Source organism: Chionomys nivalis, chromosome 6 (assembly GCF_950005125.1).
Source record: "Chionomys nivalis chromosome 6, mChiNiv1.1, whole genome shotgun sequence".
Taxonomy (NCBI): domain Eukaryota; kingdom Metazoa; phylum Chordata; class Mammalia; order Rodentia; family Cricetidae; genus Chionomys; species Chionomys nivalis.
Window position 1 is genome coordinate 102,368,882 of NC_080091.1, and position 20,140 is coordinate 102,389,021.

General features: G+C 42.6%; 1 protein-coding gene across 1 annotated transcript; it reads left to right on the top strand.

Moving 5' to 3' along the window:
- Nucleotides 1-1,945: 1,945 nt before the first annotated feature.
- On the top strand, nt 1,946-19,576 carry LOC130875893 (guanylate-binding protein 6-like). Its single transcript, XM_057772180.1, has 11 exons — nt 1,946-1,999; nt 4,491-4,707; nt 7,449-7,576; nt 8,967-9,076; nt 9,278-9,474; nt 11,605-11,850; nt 12,755-13,035; nt 13,719-13,931; nt 17,830-17,932; nt 18,253-18,446; nt 19,266-19,576. The coding sequence occupies exons 2-11, from the start codon at nt 4,518-4,520 to the stop codon at nt 19,470-19,472; spliced, it is 1,869 nt and encodes a 622-aa protein (XP_057628163.1). The 5' UTR covers nt 1,946-1,999; nt 4,491-4,517; the 3' UTR covers nt 19,473-19,576.
- The last annotated feature ends 564 nt before the right edge of the window (nt 19,577-20,140 follow it).

Genomic DNA, 20,140 nt, shown 5'->3' on the forward strand with positions numbered 1-20,140 from the left:
ATGATACCACTGAAGAAAAACTGACTTCCCTGCTCCAGCAGCCAATGCCATTTCCATTGTTCTTTCTCTGTTCTTATACAGAGTTTCACTATTTAGCCATGTCTAGCCTGGATCTCACTATATAGACCAGGCTGACCTGAACTAACAAAATCAGCCTGCCTTAGAATCCTGAGTGTTTAAAGGCGTTAAAGGCAATGAATGGGGATAAAGGCAAGCAGAACCAAGTTTAACCATTTCCTATTTTTAGAAAATTCCTATTTTTAGCATTACATAAAAAGTCTTTGTGTACCCAAAGAGTTCTTTTACTTCTTCCAGCATATTAAATATAAATTCTTACAACATACAGAAAAGCATAAAAAGTAGAATAATCACTCAGATACTTCTAATACATATATATCTACATATATACACATCATTATGTATGTGTGTGTGTTAAATGCTTACTTTCTGTGTAAAATGAGGACGTGACTGCTCCAAGGTGTGGTTGAGGGGAAGGATTTTATTGTAGATGTGAGAGAGAGAACAGCCAGGGGCATCTGGGAGAGTGCAGAGCAGGGAGAGAAAGCGGTAGAGGGAACATGGCCAGCAGAGTCAGACAGGCCGTGAGAGGAGAGAGTTGGGCGAAAGAGGAAGATGAGAGAGGGGATGGCTGAGATGGTATGTAGGCGTGAGAGCTGGGGAAGGGAAGCCCGTGAACTGGAGAAGTTTAGGTAGCAGCAGGGTGAGAAGAGCTGAAAAGAAGTCCAGAGCAAGCCTGGAGGCCAGCACACTTTGGTATTCGAGCAGGCACCATACCCATCTGTATGTTTTAGAGTGGCACTTCCTGTATTCTTTCTTTGATGAACTATTTAAAAAGAAGTTAAGATGTCACGATGCCTCACTCTTAAATCCTTCAACCTGTGTCACCTCAGAATGAATGTATCCTCCCAGACCAGCACACACTCTTTGCATACCGGGAAAGTTAGAGTAATTAATAAATCTGGTAGGAAGTAGGACTCAGTTCGTGGCTTTGGGGCATACCCGTCACCTAGAGCACTACATTCAAAATGAGTGAGCATCTGTCCTTGTCAGAAGAGATAATCCAGTTCCGTTTCCCAGGCCCCAGCTGTTGCTCACACCTTGTCCCTCATCCCCTTCTTGTTCCTGTTCTCTCACCACTGAGTGATGCTGTCAGAGTTGATGGCAGGTTGCAGGACCCGCCATGACTGCCTAGCGTCTTTCCTCCTCTTGTTCAGCCTTCTCTCCAAGCTGTGACAGCACATCCGCCTTGACTAGCCCAGCCTGTAAGCAAGAGGCATTTAAAGCCTCCAGAGGCAGTACTCAGCCCAGAGGACTGTAGGGTCCTGGGAAACAGTTTCATTTGTTTATTTTTGAGACAGGGACTATCCTGCAGCTCTGACTATGCCTCCAGAGTTTGGGATTAAAGGTGTGTGCGACACTCCCAGCTCTATTTATTTTATTCAAAATTGTTTTGACAAATCTGTCCCCCTATATTAGAAAATACACATTCAAAAAACTCAAAGTTCTTCACACACACACACACACACACACACACACACACACACACACAAACATTCAGGCATTTCCACTAAGGAAGGTCTTACTACTGTATTGAGCCACATAATTCTGCTTATGTTTGTGCATGGATTTCTGTTTGTCTTTGAATCTAGGAAACTCTAGCCAGATTGGGGTGATGTCATGTGGATGAGTCTTCAAACCCTTGCTTGACAGGAAAGAAAGGTGTTGGTGGGAGCACATTCCTGGGGTGGAGACTTGGAGTAACTGTGGTTCAGACCTCATCACTGCTGAGAATTGCCAGTGCTCATCGTTAGCAATATCTTGAGTGACTTTACTTTCAATTTCAATTTTGTAGCAGTGTGTGGCTTTGGGCCCGGTAGTTTATATAAAGGAGGAGTGAAAAGCAGAAGGAAGAGATAAGAACAAGGGGCGAGCGCCAAGCAGGTGGGAACTGCGCTGGGACCTGCAGGAAAGGGATCAGGTGAGTTTACTTTGCAAAGCAATTTAGTGTTGACCTTGACTTAATCTAACTCAATGGGGCAACAGAGGTGCAAGGGCAGGCTGCCTGTTGTCTGGTCTTCAGGAGTCTGTAGCGGGCCTTAATTCTGGGGTAGTTTAGCTTACCGCCTTTGGCGGGTGACATATAAGGTGGCAGCCCGACACTCTGAGGTCTCTGAATACAATGCTCTGGCATTCACAGCTCAGTGCAGCCACAGTGCAGTGGGGAGATACCCGGGTGGGAGACTGCCTGCTTCGCCGGGCCCTGCTGTAGCTCCGGCCTCCAGAAAACACCATCCTTATCAAGGAGCTAACAGGCAATTGAAATCTAAAGAGAACAGTTTTGTCTGTCTATAAATTATACCCTACTCAGAGTAGGGTTGTAAAAATATCTATTCAGAAGTAAATTTAGTTAATTTCCCACTGAGTTTCACTAAGCAAAGCACATAGTCGAAATTGACTTTGATGATGTGTAGGGTGTGCTTATACATATGCACTCACTCACTCACTCACTCAAACACACACACACACACACACACACACACACACTATGATGTATGCATCTTTTCATACTCCTTATCTTATTCTCATAAATGGGAGTAAGCTGCAGAGAAATTGATCATCCTCCTCAAGGGACTTTGCCTCTATTTGAATTCTCAGGATTCTGAACATTCTCTTGCCTTGGCATAATGTGCTCATAAAGGTCATCCCCGTTGTAGCAAGCAGCAAATTCCATCCATGTCTCTGATCGAACTATATTCAATTGTGTGGGCTATCACATTACGATAAGTCACCTATCTATTGGTGGGAGATTGAGCTGTTTGCATGTTTTGGGTGTTGTGAACACAGCCGCCATGATCATTGGTGTTTAATGTCTGTCCAAGCTCTTGTTTACAATTTTTCAGGTACTACATATAAGCAAAAGTGGAGTTGGATCCCGTGTTATTATGGTTAATGTTATAAAGATAACGATGCTATTTTCCACAGTGCTATAATCACTTCATGCTCCTGTTAGTAATGCTGCAAACACCCATCTTTCCATATCCTGGTTCCCATTCTTTTATTTGTTCTTGGTTTTGCCCTATGTGGTAGCTGTCCTAGTGGAGCTGATGCGATGCCTGTGGTTCCCAGTGTCACTTCCTGAAAGCTGGGCCTAACAGATTATTGAGAAACAAAATGAACTGCGCCTTGAAATAACCTTATTTTGCTTAAACTATGAACACACAAGCCTAAACTTGACTTCAAGCAAATGCTTTGGTTTGACAGAAGCAAGACTTAAGTCCAGTTAACCCCGAGTAGTCAACGAACATGAGATTCTGTGAGGACAGACTCTGAACAAGCACCCTTGCCTCCCCAAAGAGAAATTTTATACCTAAGTGGTTTCTCCCATTTGGAGCCCTCATCTTCCCAATAGACCCTCGTCTTTGACATTTTCTCATTGGAAAACACTTTACCTTTCAATCTAGTGTTTCCCAGCTCACAAACTAAATCATTTAAAAATAAAATCTTCAAAATTTTCATGTGACTCAGACTTTTCTTGGTGATCAGTGGCAATGGGTATTGTCTCGTGTGTCTAGGGCTGTTTACAAACCTCTAGAGAGAAAGGTCTAGTGCAGGTCTTTGCCCATTCTTCAGTTGAGTAGTTCATGATGAAGGAGCTCTTTGTTGAGATGTTACTCCATTAAAACATAGGTGATATTTAATATTCCTCACCCCTTCTTGGGTTGCCTTCTTACTCTGGATAGAATCTTTCAATGCACAAACGTTTCTAACTTATATCTTGAGCTTTTCGGTACAAGAGAGCCAAAACAGAGTCTAGTGCTGCTAGTCCTGGTTAGCCTATTGCAGTTAACGTCTTCTAGGCTCCCTGCAGACCAAGCATGTTCCAGGTTGGGGAGAAGCAGGGAAGGGAAACAAAGATAGCCTGTAATTTCCTACCGTTATTGTGGCATTGTTTCAGTTGGCTATCTATGTAGCTGCTGTGATATGTGGGGTGTTTTCTGAAGTGCCCATAGTACCATTTCCTCATTTTAAAAGTTGGTTTATGGAGAGACCAAGACTTAGAACCAAGGAATCTGTCATTTTGCTTGTTTGCCATGGTGTTAATAATCTCTATGAGCTGCTTACTTGAGATTTTAGAAGCTTCAGAGTCTCATGTGCACTGTGGGTACTTTTACATTTCTGTGACATCACATTCTTAAGGTATCCTTTGTATAGCCCAGCATATCGTAGGGCTTCAGTGCAGTTAACAGTCACTGGAAGGATCACTTTCTTCTTACATTGAAGTGAAACTGCTGGCTACAGCAGTGAGCGTCTCAACAAAGCTTCCTTGGAAAAATTGGAGAATGATGGAGAGTCCCTTGTAGGCTGCAGATGCAAGGTTACATGCAGACAATGTAGAGGTCTCCTCAGTCTGGAGTTGCTGGGTCCTTGGGTAATGCTGAGACAGGTAACTGTGATTTCATTTGTGTCAGGAGAATCTCCTAGGTTGGCAAGTTGCTATGGCCAGTGGACCGAAAATGATGGCCCCCATTTGTCTGGTGGAGAACCACAAGGAGCAGCTATCAGTGAACCAGAAAGCCCTGGAGATTCTGGACAAGATCTCGCAGCCAGTGGTAGTTGTGGCTATTGTTGGATTGTACCGTACAGGCAAGTCCTATCTGATGAACCGCCTGGCAGGACAGAATCACGGTGAGCATTGCTAACGTGTCGGCACCACCTCTGTCTGCTCTATATCTTGTTCCCGGTCCTAACAAAAAAGCTCAGCTCCTGTCAGTACAGCCACCCTTTCCTGCCAGTGTCATCACTAAATTACTATTCTGCAGTATTTGTTCCTACAGCGTTTCCTGACATTAAGAAAATCTCTCCTGCATGTGCTCAAGGTGTGTCTCCTCCAATGCTCTGAACTCTGGGATCCTGCTTGTCAGCCCCCTGTCTCATACAACATGTTTTCCTTTATCATTTCTTTAGGAATATAAGACTATTTGGCAAGGTGTGACCTTAAAAATCATTATTGGACTTCACATACTTTTATTTATTTGAAATCATGTTGGGTTCTTTCAGCTTTATTTATTCATTCTTTTTGTTTGACTTCAGATAGGGTCTCCCTATGTAGCTCTGGCTAGCCAGGATTTTATGATGTAGATCAGGCTATCTCTGGACTCACACAGGTCCAACTGCCTCTACCTCCTGAGGCACATGTTACTCTGTCTTGTTAATTATTTGAATATAAAAGTATTAAGTCATTCTCCTCTCCACTCTCCCCTTACAAGTAACTCAAGCACGTAGGGTTGGGGCAGCACTGGGAGTATCAGATTGAGGAACAGTTTAGGGGTTGAAGTGGTATGAAAAGATAAATAATGTCATCTGGGTGACGAGAAGCTCAATAGATCAGATATGCACCCAGCAGGCTTGTGTTCTCCCAAATTACTGACTACGTAGCAAGCCTAACAAAAGCTTGTGTTAACTTTAGGAATATTTTTGAGACAGTCTGTTATGTAGCTTGCTATGTAATTCAGGCTGCCCTGGAATTTACAGATCTCTAGCTGCCTGTCGACCTCTGGAGTGCTAGTGTTAAAGGCCTGTACTTTGGGAAACATTGGAGGGCAAGTAGATAGAAATATCACTTGGAATTTTATTGATTAAAGTGGGTTGGGGGAGTGATTAGGGCAGAACACTGTTCAGTATTCTGGGGGCCTTAATTCCCAGCAGCAACCCCCACTCCCAACTCGCCCCAAGTAAAAAAAGCTTCAGAAAATGGTGGTGGTGGTGGTGGTGCACACCTTTAATCCTAGCACTCGGGGGTGGCGGTGGTGGCGCACACCTTTAATCCCAGCACTCAGGAGGCAGAGGCAGGTGGATCTCTGTGAGTGCAAGGCCAGCCTGGTCTACAAGAGCTAGTTCCAGGACAGGCTCCAAAAGCTACAGAGAAACCCTGTCTCGAAAAACCAAAAAAAACCAAAAAACAAAAACAAAAACAAAAACAAAAACAAAAAAAACCAGCTTCAGAAAATGATAGGACAAAGTAAACTAACCAATGGTTGTAGACATGAATATTCCACATATATCGATGTTTTTATTAATTGTAACTCAACCTTTAGAAAAGTAAAATTGAAGATGTTTTCTAAGTGTGATTTAAGACATTTTTTTACACAGCCAATGTATTTTATAGGTGACACTTGTAATAAATATATTCAAACTGTAAAAACAACAACAACAAAAAACAAGTAACCCTGACTAGCACTTCTTTCTTCCAAAGACCTTTATTTTTAAGAGATCGGATCCTGCTATGTAGCCCTAGTTGGTCTAGTGAGAGCCGTGGTGCTCAGACTAGCACTGAACCAGTGGCAATGCTCCTTTCCCAGTCTAACTTACAGTAAGTGACACCTTATTGGCTTGAGACTACTCTGTTACAGTTGCCAAAGTCCTCCATGTTGGCAGATTCTTTGATGCCTCTTTGTTTCCATTCAGAACTTTTGTGTTTGTTTCATTGTTCTCATGTTAAATGTCCCCTATAGTTTGAAATCAATGACTCATAATAACAGAGTCTTGGAAATTGAGAAAGCACTGTCTTAAATGGTAGCAATTTACAGTCCAACGTGCCTGACTTTGCAACACTCCTGCCCAGAGGATCTGCTGCTAGTGTCCATTTCACATAGTTGTGACCGTAGTTCCAGAGAGAACAGCTTGAAGAGCCAGCGTTTGTCTGAGTTCACAGTTTCAGAGGCTCACTCCAATGTGCTTTGGTCTGTTCACTCCGGATTCATGTTGAGGGAGGAGGTGATGGCTGCAAGCCTTTGTAGAGGAGGATCATGGAGGACAAGAGGCAGGGACAAAGAAGACCCTGGTGACCAATGATAACTTCCAAAGTCAGTGACCTAGTGATCTCCTTCCTTCAACTAGGCCCCAATTCCCAAAGGCTCTAGAACCTCTCCAACTAGTGGTAGTGGATGGTTGCTGAAGGATCTGCGAGCTGCGTTCCTGCCACCCGGCTCCCGGCCACCTGGCTAGCTTATGCCCCGAAATAATAACACACAAACTGTATTCATTTAAACACTGCCAGGCCCATTATATCTAGCCTCTTCTTGGCTAACTCTCATATCTTGCTTAACCCATATTTAGTAATCTGCGTAGCACCACGAGGTGGTGTCTTACTGGGAAAGATTCAGCATGTCTGACCTGGCAGCTTGCTCCATAGCATCTGACCAGAGAGGAGAGGCTCACTTCCCTTCTTCCCAGCATTCTGTTCTGTCTACTCCACCTACCTAATTTTCTGACCTATCAGATAAGCAGTTTTCTTTATTGATTAACCAATGAAACAACAGATTGACAAATGACCTTTCCACATCAGATGATCATCAAGTATTCTGCCCACGAGGCCGTGTGAGACATTCCACCCCAAGCAAAACAGAACCCCTCGCCTCTCCCCGCAGGCTTCCCTCTGGGCTCCACCGTGCAGTCTGAAACCAAGGGCATCTGGATGTGGTGTGTGCCACATCCCACCAAGCCAAAACACACCCTGGTCCTCCTGGACACCGAGGGACTGGGGGATGTGGAGAAGGTAGGGCTAAGGTTCATGTCGGTCCCCTTTGCTGTTTGAAATCTGCTGTCATCTGTCTGTGATGCCTGCAGCCTGACCTGTGCTGGATGAGGGGACACTGGTCTGCTGGATTTCACTGTTAGGAAAGATCAGACCTCATGCTATCAGCCAAAATACACCATTGTTTCTGTACCTTGGAGTAAGTGATTTGATCCAATACATTACAGGTTAACTGAGCAGGTCAGCATAGTTTGCTGTGATCCTGTACTTGGGGCAGAGATGGGGCATTCCTTGAGGCAAATTGGCCAGCCAGACTAGTGAAAGCAGTGAGCTTGAAGTTCAGTGAGGGACCTTGGCTCAGCGAATACTTTGAGCCTTCACATGCATGCTCACACACATATTTACACAGACATCATTCTCCCCCCCTCCCGTAGGAACATGAACACACAACCCACACACAGTCTAGCACAAAGAAATAGCTTTTGTAAACATAAGTACAGTAGAAAACAGTAATTATCTGAAAAAAATCTTTGTTAAATTTAGATATAACTAGACTTTCAAATTGCAATTATTGTGATATAGTATACCTATAGCACATATATTTATAGAATAAGAAATTCCAACATCCTTCACAGAGTGCCATTCTGAAAACCTAATACAGTGCTAGGTTTTTGTATGTTATCGTCTTTCATAGAATTGAGGAAACAAAAAAATTGTAAATATTTGAATCCTCTCACAAAATGCACACATTCTTGTAGTAATATTTCACTTGTATTTAAATAAATAAAGTTTTCCTGAAGATCAGAGAGTAAAACAGCCACTCTGGTCAGCCTTACAGAGCAGGTAGTAGTGGTGCACGCCTTTAATCCCAGCACTAGAGAGGAATATAAGACTAGAGTAGAGAGCTCTCAGGCTCAGTCTCATTCTGAGGTTTCCTAGAGTCAGGATCGCCATTTCAGTCTGAGGTAAAGGTAAGAGCCAGTGGCTGGCTGCTTTGCTTTTCTGATCTTAAGGTTGAACCCCAATATCTGTCTCTGGGTGTTTATTATTCATGCTACAGATTCTCCTCATACTTGTCAAAGTTGTTACTGGCATTCTTGTCTACTGTCTTTGAATAGGAAATACCTTAACTGAAACGATGACCTATAGACTTTCTCTGGCTTTCCATCTCTTTCTGTCTTGCTCATTGCTAGGGACTGAATGAAGGCTTTGCATATGCTAGGTACCTGCTCTGCTACTGATTCCTGTTCCCAGACCTTTCTGTGTGTATGTATGTGAGTGTGTATTTACTTAAACCTGTAAAGTCTTTTTACATAAATATATGATGTGCATGAGTCCCATACCATGAATTTCTCTGAAAGGACTCCTGAGAAGTACTCCCCTCAGCCCTCTTCCCTCAATTGTCTTCCAGGTTGACCCTACGAATGACTCGTGGATCTTTGCCCTGGCTGTGCTTCTGAGCAGCACCTTTGTCTACAACAGCATGGGCACCATCAACCACCAGGCCCTGGAGCAGCTGCAGTATCCTTGCAGGACCTGAGGCGCCATGTTTCATTGAGTGTTCTGGAATGCATGTGGAGGCACAGACCTGCCCTGTCACTGTGTGGCTTTTGGTGGGGCAGAGGACACCCAAGGCAGCAAAGAGTGTTTATTGGAATTTATTTTTAATAAGAGAATCATGAGAACATGCATGTGAATTTACTTTTCTTAACCCAGTGTCAGTTACGTCACAGAACTCACTGAGCTGATCAGGGCAAAGTCTTCCCCAAGTCCTGATGGAATAAAGAATTCCACTGAGTTTGTGAGTTTCTTCCCAGACTTCATCTGGACTGTTCGGGATTTCACGCTGGAGCTGAAGTTAGATGGAAAGAGCATCACGGAGGACGAGTACCTGGAGAACGCACTGAAGCTGATCCCAGGTAGAGGGAGGGCTGGGGTGGGGGCCTGGGAAGGGCTGGGATCTGCTGAGTTGCTCCCATCCTCTGTGGGGTCCTTCTGTATTTGCAGTGGGATGGAGGTCTGCAGAAACGCTGATAGGTCAGTGACTGATAATGCCTGGGAACTGGAGTTTGATTTTTTTCTTGAGAAAAGTAGACCCTAGAGCATAGCAAAATTATTCCAAGCCAAGTTATTTTCAGTTTGTAGTTTAGCATATAGAATATAAAGTATCTAAACTTCTCCAAGTTTGGACATTTGTATTGACGGACTTTGCGGCTGCCTTCTTTTAAGAAAAAGTTGGCCACATAATTCTTATTCATGAATTTATCATACATAGCCCATCTCAAAATACATTTTACAGAGTTGTACATTATTCTCCTCTCTCAGGAACATAGGTTCCCAATGCTGGATTGGTTATGTTGTGCGCAAAATTTATCATAATAGTCTATTTTAATTCATACCACAGTTTTAGGATCAGTAGTATTAATGGTCCATGTCAGTTCTGTTAACGGTTTATAAACTATTTGTAGAGACGTTGACGTTACTAGCCTGAGTGTGGAGCTGATGAAACCTTGTAAGGAATGTCAGTTTTTCTCCCTCTCCTTTTTATTTCTTCGCTGTCCTGAAACAGGTGGAGAAGCGGTCTGTGAGCTGCTGCGGTCTGTGAGCCGCTGCAGTCTGCATCCCTGTATTGTCACAGAGGCAGGCAGAGGAGCGGTCTGTAAGCTGCTGCAGTCTGTGAGCTGCTGCAGTCTGTGAGCTGCTGGAGTCTGTGAGCCACTGCAGTCTGTGATCCGCTGCAGTCTGTGAGCCGCTGCAGTCTGTGAGCTGCTGCAGTCTGTGAGCCGCTGCAGTCTGTGAGCTGCTGCAGTCTGAGCCACTGCAGTCTGTGAGCTGCTGCAGTCTGTGAACCGCTGCAGTCTGTGAGCCACTGCAGTCTGTGAACCGCTGCAGTCTGTGAGCCGCTGCAGTCTGTGAGCTGCTGCAGTCTGCATCCCTGTGTTGACCCAGAGGCAGGCAGAGGAGCGGTCTGTGAGCCGTTACATCTCAGAACTTTCGGAGCTCGGGAGAATGCCCTAAATTCACAGTCTGGCTACAGTGGGCCACTGAGGCTTTTGATAAAATTTAAAAAATGAATTTTATTGTGTGTACTTTAGATTTATAAACTGATGTCATAGAACACAGGTGGGTATTAAGGTGGATACTGTAAGTCATGTAGATAACACACCAGTCGTTACACACAGTTAAGTCTTATGATAAACAGCTAGAATTGACGGCTTTACTATGTACTTGATGTTGCACGTTACCTTTGCAGTTCTCCAAACTCTGCGAATGAGTCAGTTAGTGCCTCCTGACTTCCCATCTCTCCTCCTTCCCATCTCTAGTGACCACTGTTTTATTCTGTTTGTATATTTTGCCTTAAAAATGAGTTCTGTTTAGAATCAAAGTAGTTTTGCTTTGGTGACCACAGCATTGTTCTTAGAATTGCTAATGTTGCTATTTCTAATAGTCTATTATCCTTTATTTGTGGCTCTTCTTTGGGGTTTCGCAGCACCCTTGCTACAAAGGAATGATTGGGCCAGAAATCACATACAATCTGTTGTTCAGTCAACAGGGCACACAACTATAGTGTGCTTGATTGGCATGTTCAGGGCTGTGGATTTCAGTCATATGCTCTTCCCAGTGGAGTCAAATGTCTCCTGAACTGTTTCATCAGATGTCTGCCAAGTAAAAACTTGGTATACTTTTAACATGCAAAGAAGTGTTGCATGCATACTGGCTTTGTGGGAGCCTAGGCAGTTTGGATGCTCACCTTACTAGACCTGGATGGAGGTGGGTGGTCCTTGGACTTCCCACAGGGCAGGGAACCCTGATTGCTCTTAGGGCTGATGAGGGAGGGGGACTTGATGGGGGAGGGGGAGGGAATTGGGAGGCGGTGGCGGGGAGGAGGTAGAAATCTTTAATAAATAAATTAATTAATTAAAAAAAAAGAAGTGTTGCATGTTTATGGCAGAGACCTGTGAGTGCAGAACACTTCACAGAGACAAGGGCCTCCATCATTTGCTCTCTGCTCTGAGACTACCTCATGGCTTTGTTTCCCTTGACACCAGGTGACAATCCCAGAATCCAAGCATCCAACTTGCCCAGAGAGTGCATCAGACATTTCTTCCCTAAACGGAAGTGTTTTGTCTTTGACCGGCCAACAAATGACAAGGAACTCTTACGCAAAATTGAGACTATCTCAGAAGGCCAACTGGATGCTAAGTTCCAGGAACAAACAAGGGCTTTTGTTTCTTACACCTTCACCGAGGCAAAGATCAAGACACTCCGAGAGGGAATTAAGGTCACTGGGAGTCGTGAGTGTTTTTTTCACACTTCTGCATAATGTATGTTGAATACATTGAAATGTGTGTGTTATTTTTTATTGATTCTAAACATAATGGTGTGCATATATTCTTAGTATGAAGAAATGTATATATTTTATAATTATTTATTGAGGATTCAATACCTTTAAAACTGTAAACTTTGTATCTTGTATCTCTGGTTTCCACACATCTAAAGAAACTCTCAGTTGCTAATACAATCACAAGGGTAAAAAAGTTCTCAACTGATAATAAATCATTATTAAGATCACTAAAGCAGATGTATATTATTTCTTACAGGGGAGGTGTTTTATATTAATTATTCTTTGCAATGAGAATGTGAAATATCTTTTTGAAGCTTAAAGTAGCTCTAATATAAATACTAGTGTTTAGGTCACTGTAAACCCACACTTTAGAATCAGCAATAATTGCAGTCTGCTATATGTTTTCTCATTAGTCTCCTTATGCCATTTATTTTCTATTAAAATATAACTTCTATTAAAATATTAAATGTAAATTGCATTTCCCAAAGGCGCCTGAAGTTTTTAGATGAAAGTGGATTTTTTAAAAAATAAATTTAAAAGAAAATCACTGTGGACTGGAAAAACCATGAAAGTGAAGGGAAAATAAGAAATTGGTAGCAAAAGCATATACCAGAAGAGGGCATTCAACCCCTGAAGCTGGAGTTACAGGTTATTGTGAGTCATTCAGTGTGAGTGCTGGGAATTGAATTTAGGTCCTCTGCAAGATGCTCTTAACTTGCTGAGTTATCCTTCTAGCAAAGAGGTGTGTGTGTGTGTGTGTGTGTGTGTGTGTATGTGTGAGTGATTTTCAAAATATAGTCTTAGAATCTTATATCCCATCAATTGATTTACCCTGAAACTCCTGGTTCGTGAAGGACTGGGGACTCTGGTGACAACCTACGTGGATGCCATCAACAGTGGAACTGTGCCTTGTCTGGATGATGCGGTGACAACTCTGGCCCAGCGTGAGAACTCAGCAGCTGTACAGAAGGCAGCTGAGCACTACAGTGAGCAGATGGGCCAGCGACTGAGGCTCCCCACAGACACGCTCCAGGAGCTGCTGGGTGTGCACACAGCCTGTGAGAAGGAAGCCATTGCTGTCTTCATGGAGCACTCCTTCAAGGACGAAAACCAGCAATTCCAGAAGAAGCTGCTGGTAATGTTTCTGTCATTAAGTGTCACGACTCTGTCCCTTCATGGCTGTAGTGTTGCTGTGCCTTTGTTGACCCCGGGTGCTTGTCTTATTCAAAGATGAGCATTCTGTATTTTCATACTGAATGTAGTTGCAAAAGTCCATAAATCCTTTCCAAACCTCAGGTACCTTTAATCCAGAAATCCTTCTAATTGTTGGAAAACCAGGATAGACTTGTTCTTTGGGTGAATTCTGTCAACATATCTGTGGATTGCAATCCTGTCCAAAACATCCACAGCTCATCTCTGAACCTGTTTTCTGTACAAATTTTCTGTACAAATCCTTTCATTTTTAGGAATCAAAGTTTCTTATACCAGAATTACATTGCTGGTATCTCCTAGTATTCCTTGTTATGTCATCACCATTATCATAGACCCACAGGATGTAAAGGCAGCAAGGAATCACGAGATTGATGGGTGTAACCATCCTTTAACTGAAAGTCTTAGTGGTGAGGACAGTCCAGTTACCCATTGCTTTGCACAGGTTTAAGGTTCTGAATTAAGTCACATTGACATTATCTACTGATTCTGAGTCTTATTAAACTGGAATGCTTTCTCATGAGAATGACCATCCTTTTCATGCGTCTTTAGAACTGTGTCTTCTTTATTCCTTCCATTTCATTTTGACTCTGTTTATTTCCCTTGCAGGAATTAATAGTGATCAAGAGGGCAGATTTCCTGCTGAAGAATGAAGAGGCATCAGAGAAATACTGCCAGGAAAAACTGAATTGTCTTGCGAAAGCACTAACAGAAAGTATTTCAGCGGGGACATTCTCCATTGCTGGAGGACACAGGCTCTACATGGAAATGAGGGAGAAGATTGAGCAAGATTATTGGCAGGTGCCCAGGAAAGGAGTGAAGGTGAGGAACAGGGAGCATGGGAGCTCAGAACAGAGGGAGGATTTCTGAAATAGGAGAGATAGAATAGCAAATTAACCCCACCTTGGTATTTGGATGCTAAGTGCTGGAAATTTACAAGGTGCACAATCTTAGTTCTCAATATGGATCCATGTGGTATGGGAAGTCCTTGTGTATATGTGTTTCTTTTATTGGTTAATGAATAAAGAAGCTGCTTGGGCCTATGACAGGGCAGAATAGAGCAAGGCAGGAATTCCAAGCAGAGATAGAGGAGAAAAGAAGGTGGAGTCAGGGAGAGGCCATGAAGCTGTCAAAAGAGACAAACACCCCAGAACCTTACCAGTAAACCATGAGCCTTGTGGTAAAATACAAAATAAGAGAAATGGGTTAATTTAAGATGTAAGAATTAGTTAATAAGAAGGCTGACCTAATAGGCCAAGTGGTGTTGTAATTAATATAGTTTCTGTGTGATATTTGGGTCTGAGCAGCTGGGATGCAAATGAGCAGTCTCTGCCTACAACCATGAGAGCATCAACTAAATAAGTTATTGCATTCTGAGTGATAATTTCATGATTCTGTCAGAATGGTCTACCTATGGGTGTCTTAGGGTTTCTATTGCTGTGAAGAGACACTGTGACCACATCAACTCTTATAAAGAAAGCATTTAATTCTGGTGGCAGCTTAGAGTTTCAGAGGTTCATTCCATTTCCATCATGGCAGGAAGCATGGCAGCTGGGAGTATGGCAGGGTGCAGGCAGACATGGAGTTGAGAGTTCTGTGTCTCTGGAAGAGAACTGAACACTGGGTGGTATACTGAACATATAGGAGACATCAAAGCCCACCTCCACAGTGACACACTTCCTCCAAAAAGAGCACACCCACTCCAACAAGGCCACAACTCCTAATAGTGACACTCCCTTTGGGGACCATTTTCTTTCAAACCACCCCAATGGGGTAGTAATAAATGTAGGAACACAGCTAACTGTAGTAAGGAGGCCACTTGTTGGTTCCTGGCAACTTAGCCCTGAAATTATCACACAGAAACTGTATTAATTAAATCACTGCTTGGCCCACTAGCTATAGCTTTTTATTGGCTAACTCTTACATATTAATTTAACCCATTTCTATTAATCTGTGTATCACCACATGGTTGTGGCTTACTGGCTAAAGTTCTGTCCAGTCCGTGGGGCTACATGACTTCTCTCTAACTCCTCTTCTTTCTCCCATCATTCCATTTAGTATTCCCTGCCTCACTCTGTTCCCCTGTATCTCTACTATAGACCCAAAGCAGTTCTTTTATTCATTAATGGTAATCACAGCATATAGAGGGGAATCCTACATCACCTCCCCTTTTCTGTTCAAATAAAAAAGAAGGTTTTAACTTTAATATAGTAAAATTACATATAAGAAAACAGGTATCAAGCAAGAATTACAGTTATAATATTTATATCTAGTTTATCTTTTATCATATCTAAGGAAAACTATAACTATTCTTCAACTCCATCAAAGACTCCAGAAGGATATAACATTACCTAAGTAAACAGGAAGTGTATTGTAAGCAACTTCCAAAACTCTAGAATTGACAGAGACATCTTGCTGCCTGGACAGTCACCCAAAGTATTTTTGTACCATTGGGGCATCCATCTTCAGCCTACATCCCATAGTATCCAGCAGACTTTTCCCCAGGAAGCAGGAAATTTCAAAGACAGTTCCACCTATATTGACAGTTTATCAGTCCCTTTCTTCTGTGTCCTGCAGAATGTCTGGCAGACTCTTTCATGAAGCAGGACCCTTGAAGGACTATCTCACCTTTAACAGTCTTTTTTTTTTTGTGGTTCTTCAAGTTCAGTTAGTTCATCAAGCAGTCCAGGCAAGAGCAGTTTCTTGCCCAAATGACTAAACAAACTCCATTTGGAGCCTCTTTAATGCCCATCTTCCTCTTGAAGTAGATTGGTGCTGCCAGGAGCAGATGTGTCTCATTGTCATGAAAAGTCCTAAATTCTTAAAAACACTTTAAATGCCATATTCTGAAGGTCTCTGAAAGATTTGAAGAATACCAATCTAACTGAAATATATTGCTATATATCTAGAAAACCTAACTAACATAACTGCAAGCTTGACTATTATAGATGATTCCCTATTAACTTATATTTCTTAATTATACATAACATTTTTAAATGAACTGCACAATCATAATACCTTATTAAGAGCAGATATATATATATATATAAAACAAAATTGACCTTAAATTTGTATCAATAAACCAAGATACATACCAATGCAAAGTATCCATCTCTATAGCATATTCCCCTCTAAATATAAATAAACATTTATAAACAATATTTGGGAGGATGGGAGTAGTTCTCTCCAGACTTCTACCTACTGTTTATTGGGTGAAGTAATTTTTTGAGGGGTGTTCAAGGCAAACTTTCAAGGGGTCTTGGTTCATCAAACCACAGTAGTCTGGAATAATTCCATAGGTTCTCATCCTCTGTGGAAACAAAGGAAAAACCTCTCTTCCAAAGCAACATAACCTTAGACTCAAATTCTGAAGTCAAGATACCTTTACAGTATATATGTTGGTTATTTAGCTCCTTCACAGTCAAAAAATTCAAAGAAAACACAATAATATACATAATCCATACTCTGTGAACTTTCCATCTTTACATGGTTTATTTTTGTTTTACTCTTTTTAATCTGACTGTCTATTTCTTTTTTTATAACTCTCTATACTCTTTTTCTTCTCTCTCCCAAGCCTATGTACATTTATCCAACACTGTGACCCATTTAGCCCATTTAGAGGTCTTTTTTTTTAAAAAAAAAATCTGGATTTGTCTTTATTGCATATCTGTAATTATTTTCTGATAAGAAGTGCTTCTTAAAATGCTAAGCACTTCTTAAGAATCTAAGCTGCGCCATTGTTAGGATATATACGGTACTTCCTGCTTGTTCCACACTGCCCAGTCTGGTGAAACTGCTCACCACAGCCTCCTCCGAGAACCATGCACAATGCCCCTTCTCTAGGCACACAGTCAGTCTATGCTGCCACCAAGCAAGCCATAGCATGTTGCTCACAAACCCCATTCAACTGCTCAGTCTCCTGAAAGAGCCAGAGGTGGCAGCACAGCCCAGAAAGCTGGCATTTCAAAACAGTATGGCTTTTTTTTCTTTTGCTACCGCTGAATCAGGAAACCCTCTCTTAAAGGAGCTGTGGCAAGTTACCAGCTGAAAAAAAATGTGGCTAAACTTTGTTTTTTTGTGTCTAAAATTTCTTTTCAAGCTCTCTCAGGTTTTAAGTGGATTTTAGTTGGCCATGTTGGTAACAAGCAGTGTTTTAAATAATATGGATTCTGTATGATTACTTTGGTTCTGGGTGGCCAGGAACTAACAACGGGTTTCCCTCCAACAGCTAATATATTACTCAGTTGTTGTCACCATGACACCATGGTGAGTCCTTTTTAGTCCTTTCTTTAGTTATCTACAATGCTTTGAGTGATGCCCCCTACTACTGTGAGAGTTTACACACCTGTACCATGAAACCCAGGCAGGTAGAGGGACTTGACCATGAATACATCCAACAAGAGCAGAAGGAGGTGAAGCTCACACAATCATGCAGCATTTTACATGGGGATACCATATTTGAAAGCATCATAGGTTCCAGTGAACACATGTACACAAGATGTGAACCGGCCGGATCTGAGAGCAGGAGGTAGCAGGTGGCCCTAGAAGGTATAATTGGGAAAGCCATGGAGCAGGAAGTACCTAGTGCCACTGTAGAGCAGGGCCAGTCTGCAGGCTTCACCGTAGCATTTTGTCAGTGAGGCACAGTGGAGACTGTGTTAACTCACACAGGTTCTCTCCCAGGTTCTACCAAGGTCTTTGCTCCTTCTTGGTCTTGCAGGCAAGTGAAGTCTTCCAGAGATTTCTGAAGTCACAGACCACCGTCGAGAGTTCCATCCTGAAAGCAGATACAGCCCTAACTGCTGGGGAGAAGGCCATTGCAGGTACAGGAGCATGTCTCTTGGCTTTCAGGAGGGGTCAGGTTCCCACAAGGCTTCCTGATAGAAGTTGTAGTTAGCCCATCCCCTTGTTAGCAGCTCTCTACCCTTCTGTGGATTCTCACTCTGAGAGCAATAGGAAGTCAGTCTGTGTTTCAGCCAGGTGGGCAGGGTCTCCTCCATCCCCTCCAGAAACACTCTCTCCATTGTGTGGACCAGTGTGGAGTCTGGTTTCCTTTCAGATCTGAATTGCTCTCTGGGTTCTGGAATGTAGACATTTTACCTGACCCATCACTTTCTTCCCTTCCTGAATGTTCCTGGGACAGAGGAGCGGGCCCAGAAGGAGGCAGCAGAGAAGGAACAAGACCTGCTTAGACAGAAGCAGGAGGAGCAGCAGCAACTGATGAAGGCTCAAGAAAGAAGTCACAAGGAAAACCTCGAACAACTCAGAATGAAGCTGGTGCAGGAGAGAGAGCAGCTCATCAAAGACCAGAAGAAGATTCTGGAGAAGCAGCTGCAGGTGTGACTCCCCATCCCTCTGGTGCCTGTGCTCTTGGATCCTCAGGCAGGAGGGAAGATGGTTACAGCTGGGTAATGGGAGGAAACTTCATTGCTATGAGTTATTCGTTGGGATTCATAGAAAGACCCTGCTCTCTCTTTTTCCACGTCTTTGACTTTTGTTCTATATGTAGATTCTAGGAAATGTAGGTATTTATGGCTGCTGCTGGACACTGCAGAATGTTGAGAGCATTTGGGCTTTTGAGTTAGAGATTATTTGACCTTATGAAGATTCACTAACATACTTTAAGCAGGTGCAGGTAATAAGACTGGCAGTCGACTTGTCTTGAGGCCAAGGTTGTCTGGACCACAGACTCTCAGGATGTTCTATGTTGACATAAAGTGTCCAAAATCTCCAAGGAAGAGTGTAGCAAATGATAGCTTCTGAACTTGGCTGCTGCTGTCTCTAGGGTAGGTAGCCTCCTCGAGTTGGCACAGGGAATTCAAATGATTCTCTTACTGTCCATCCGCAAGTTAGAGGATGTATTCCTTAATCAGCTGGTAAGCTGCCATCAAGTCTGTCTTGCTAAACCAGTTGACTGAGAACTGCCTATGTGAGCTTGGTAGCAAAACCGTAATGGTGGGCCAGATTTGGTCGTTCAAACTATGCTACCTCCAACACATGGGTCCAACTCTGATGATATTGTTTGTGCTAAATTATTTTGGTAACTGAGAAATCATTTCTCAGAGTAACCTAAAGACAGTTTGACAAAGATCTTAAACAAAGTATACCTTTGGAATTTAAAAATATTTGTTTCTGTCTCTACTTTGACTTTTTTAGGCCCAAAAGGCATTGCTTGCTGAAGGATATAAGAAGAAATCTGAGGAAATGAATGCAGAAATAAATAATTTGAAAAGTAAGATTGAGACTATAAAGAAAGAGAACACCTCGTTTTTGGAGCAAACCCTGAACGCCTTCGCTACAGTTCTCTGTGCTCCTATTGTCCTGGCTGTGGAGGTTGTAAAAGGCATTGCTGCACTCTTTTGAGACTCGCTCCTCTGAGAACACGAGACGGGGAATATGTGCTTTGTCCCATTTTTAAGGCACACGTTCATTTTCATTCAGCAAAGTTTTAAAGATGAAAGTGTTACTCAGTTTAGAACATCAATGCCTGGCCTATGTTTGCTCAAACAAATTCATGTATGTTTTGATAGCTGATGTTTGCAACATCATATGGTGGAGATCCTATGAGTTATTGCTTGCCACAGTGACAAATTTAAAAAGACTTAAATGTAATCGATTGATATTGGCAATACAATCTTTCATATGTGCCCACAGTTGAATACTTCTTAGTCAGGAAACACAATCTCAGTGGGGCCCCTTTTGTTCTAATAGTAAGTTGAGCACAGAGATACTTTATCAAATAAGTATGTCAAAACACCATGCCAATCTTCCATGCCAACACACAAGTGTATAAACGCAATGGGTTCTAAAGATAGTCATCAGTGACGGGGAGGAAGGCATAGTGACTGCCAAGGATGATGACTGTGAAGCAGGATGTACACAAGCAGAGATATTTCAAAGAGGAATGAGGAGAAGTATTTGGGATGAGATAAAGCAAAACAGACCTCATGTTTCAGGAATCTTTCTGTAGTAAATACTCAGACGCCAGTGAGATTGGAAGAGAGATGGCACCCACAGACCAATGCCCAGAT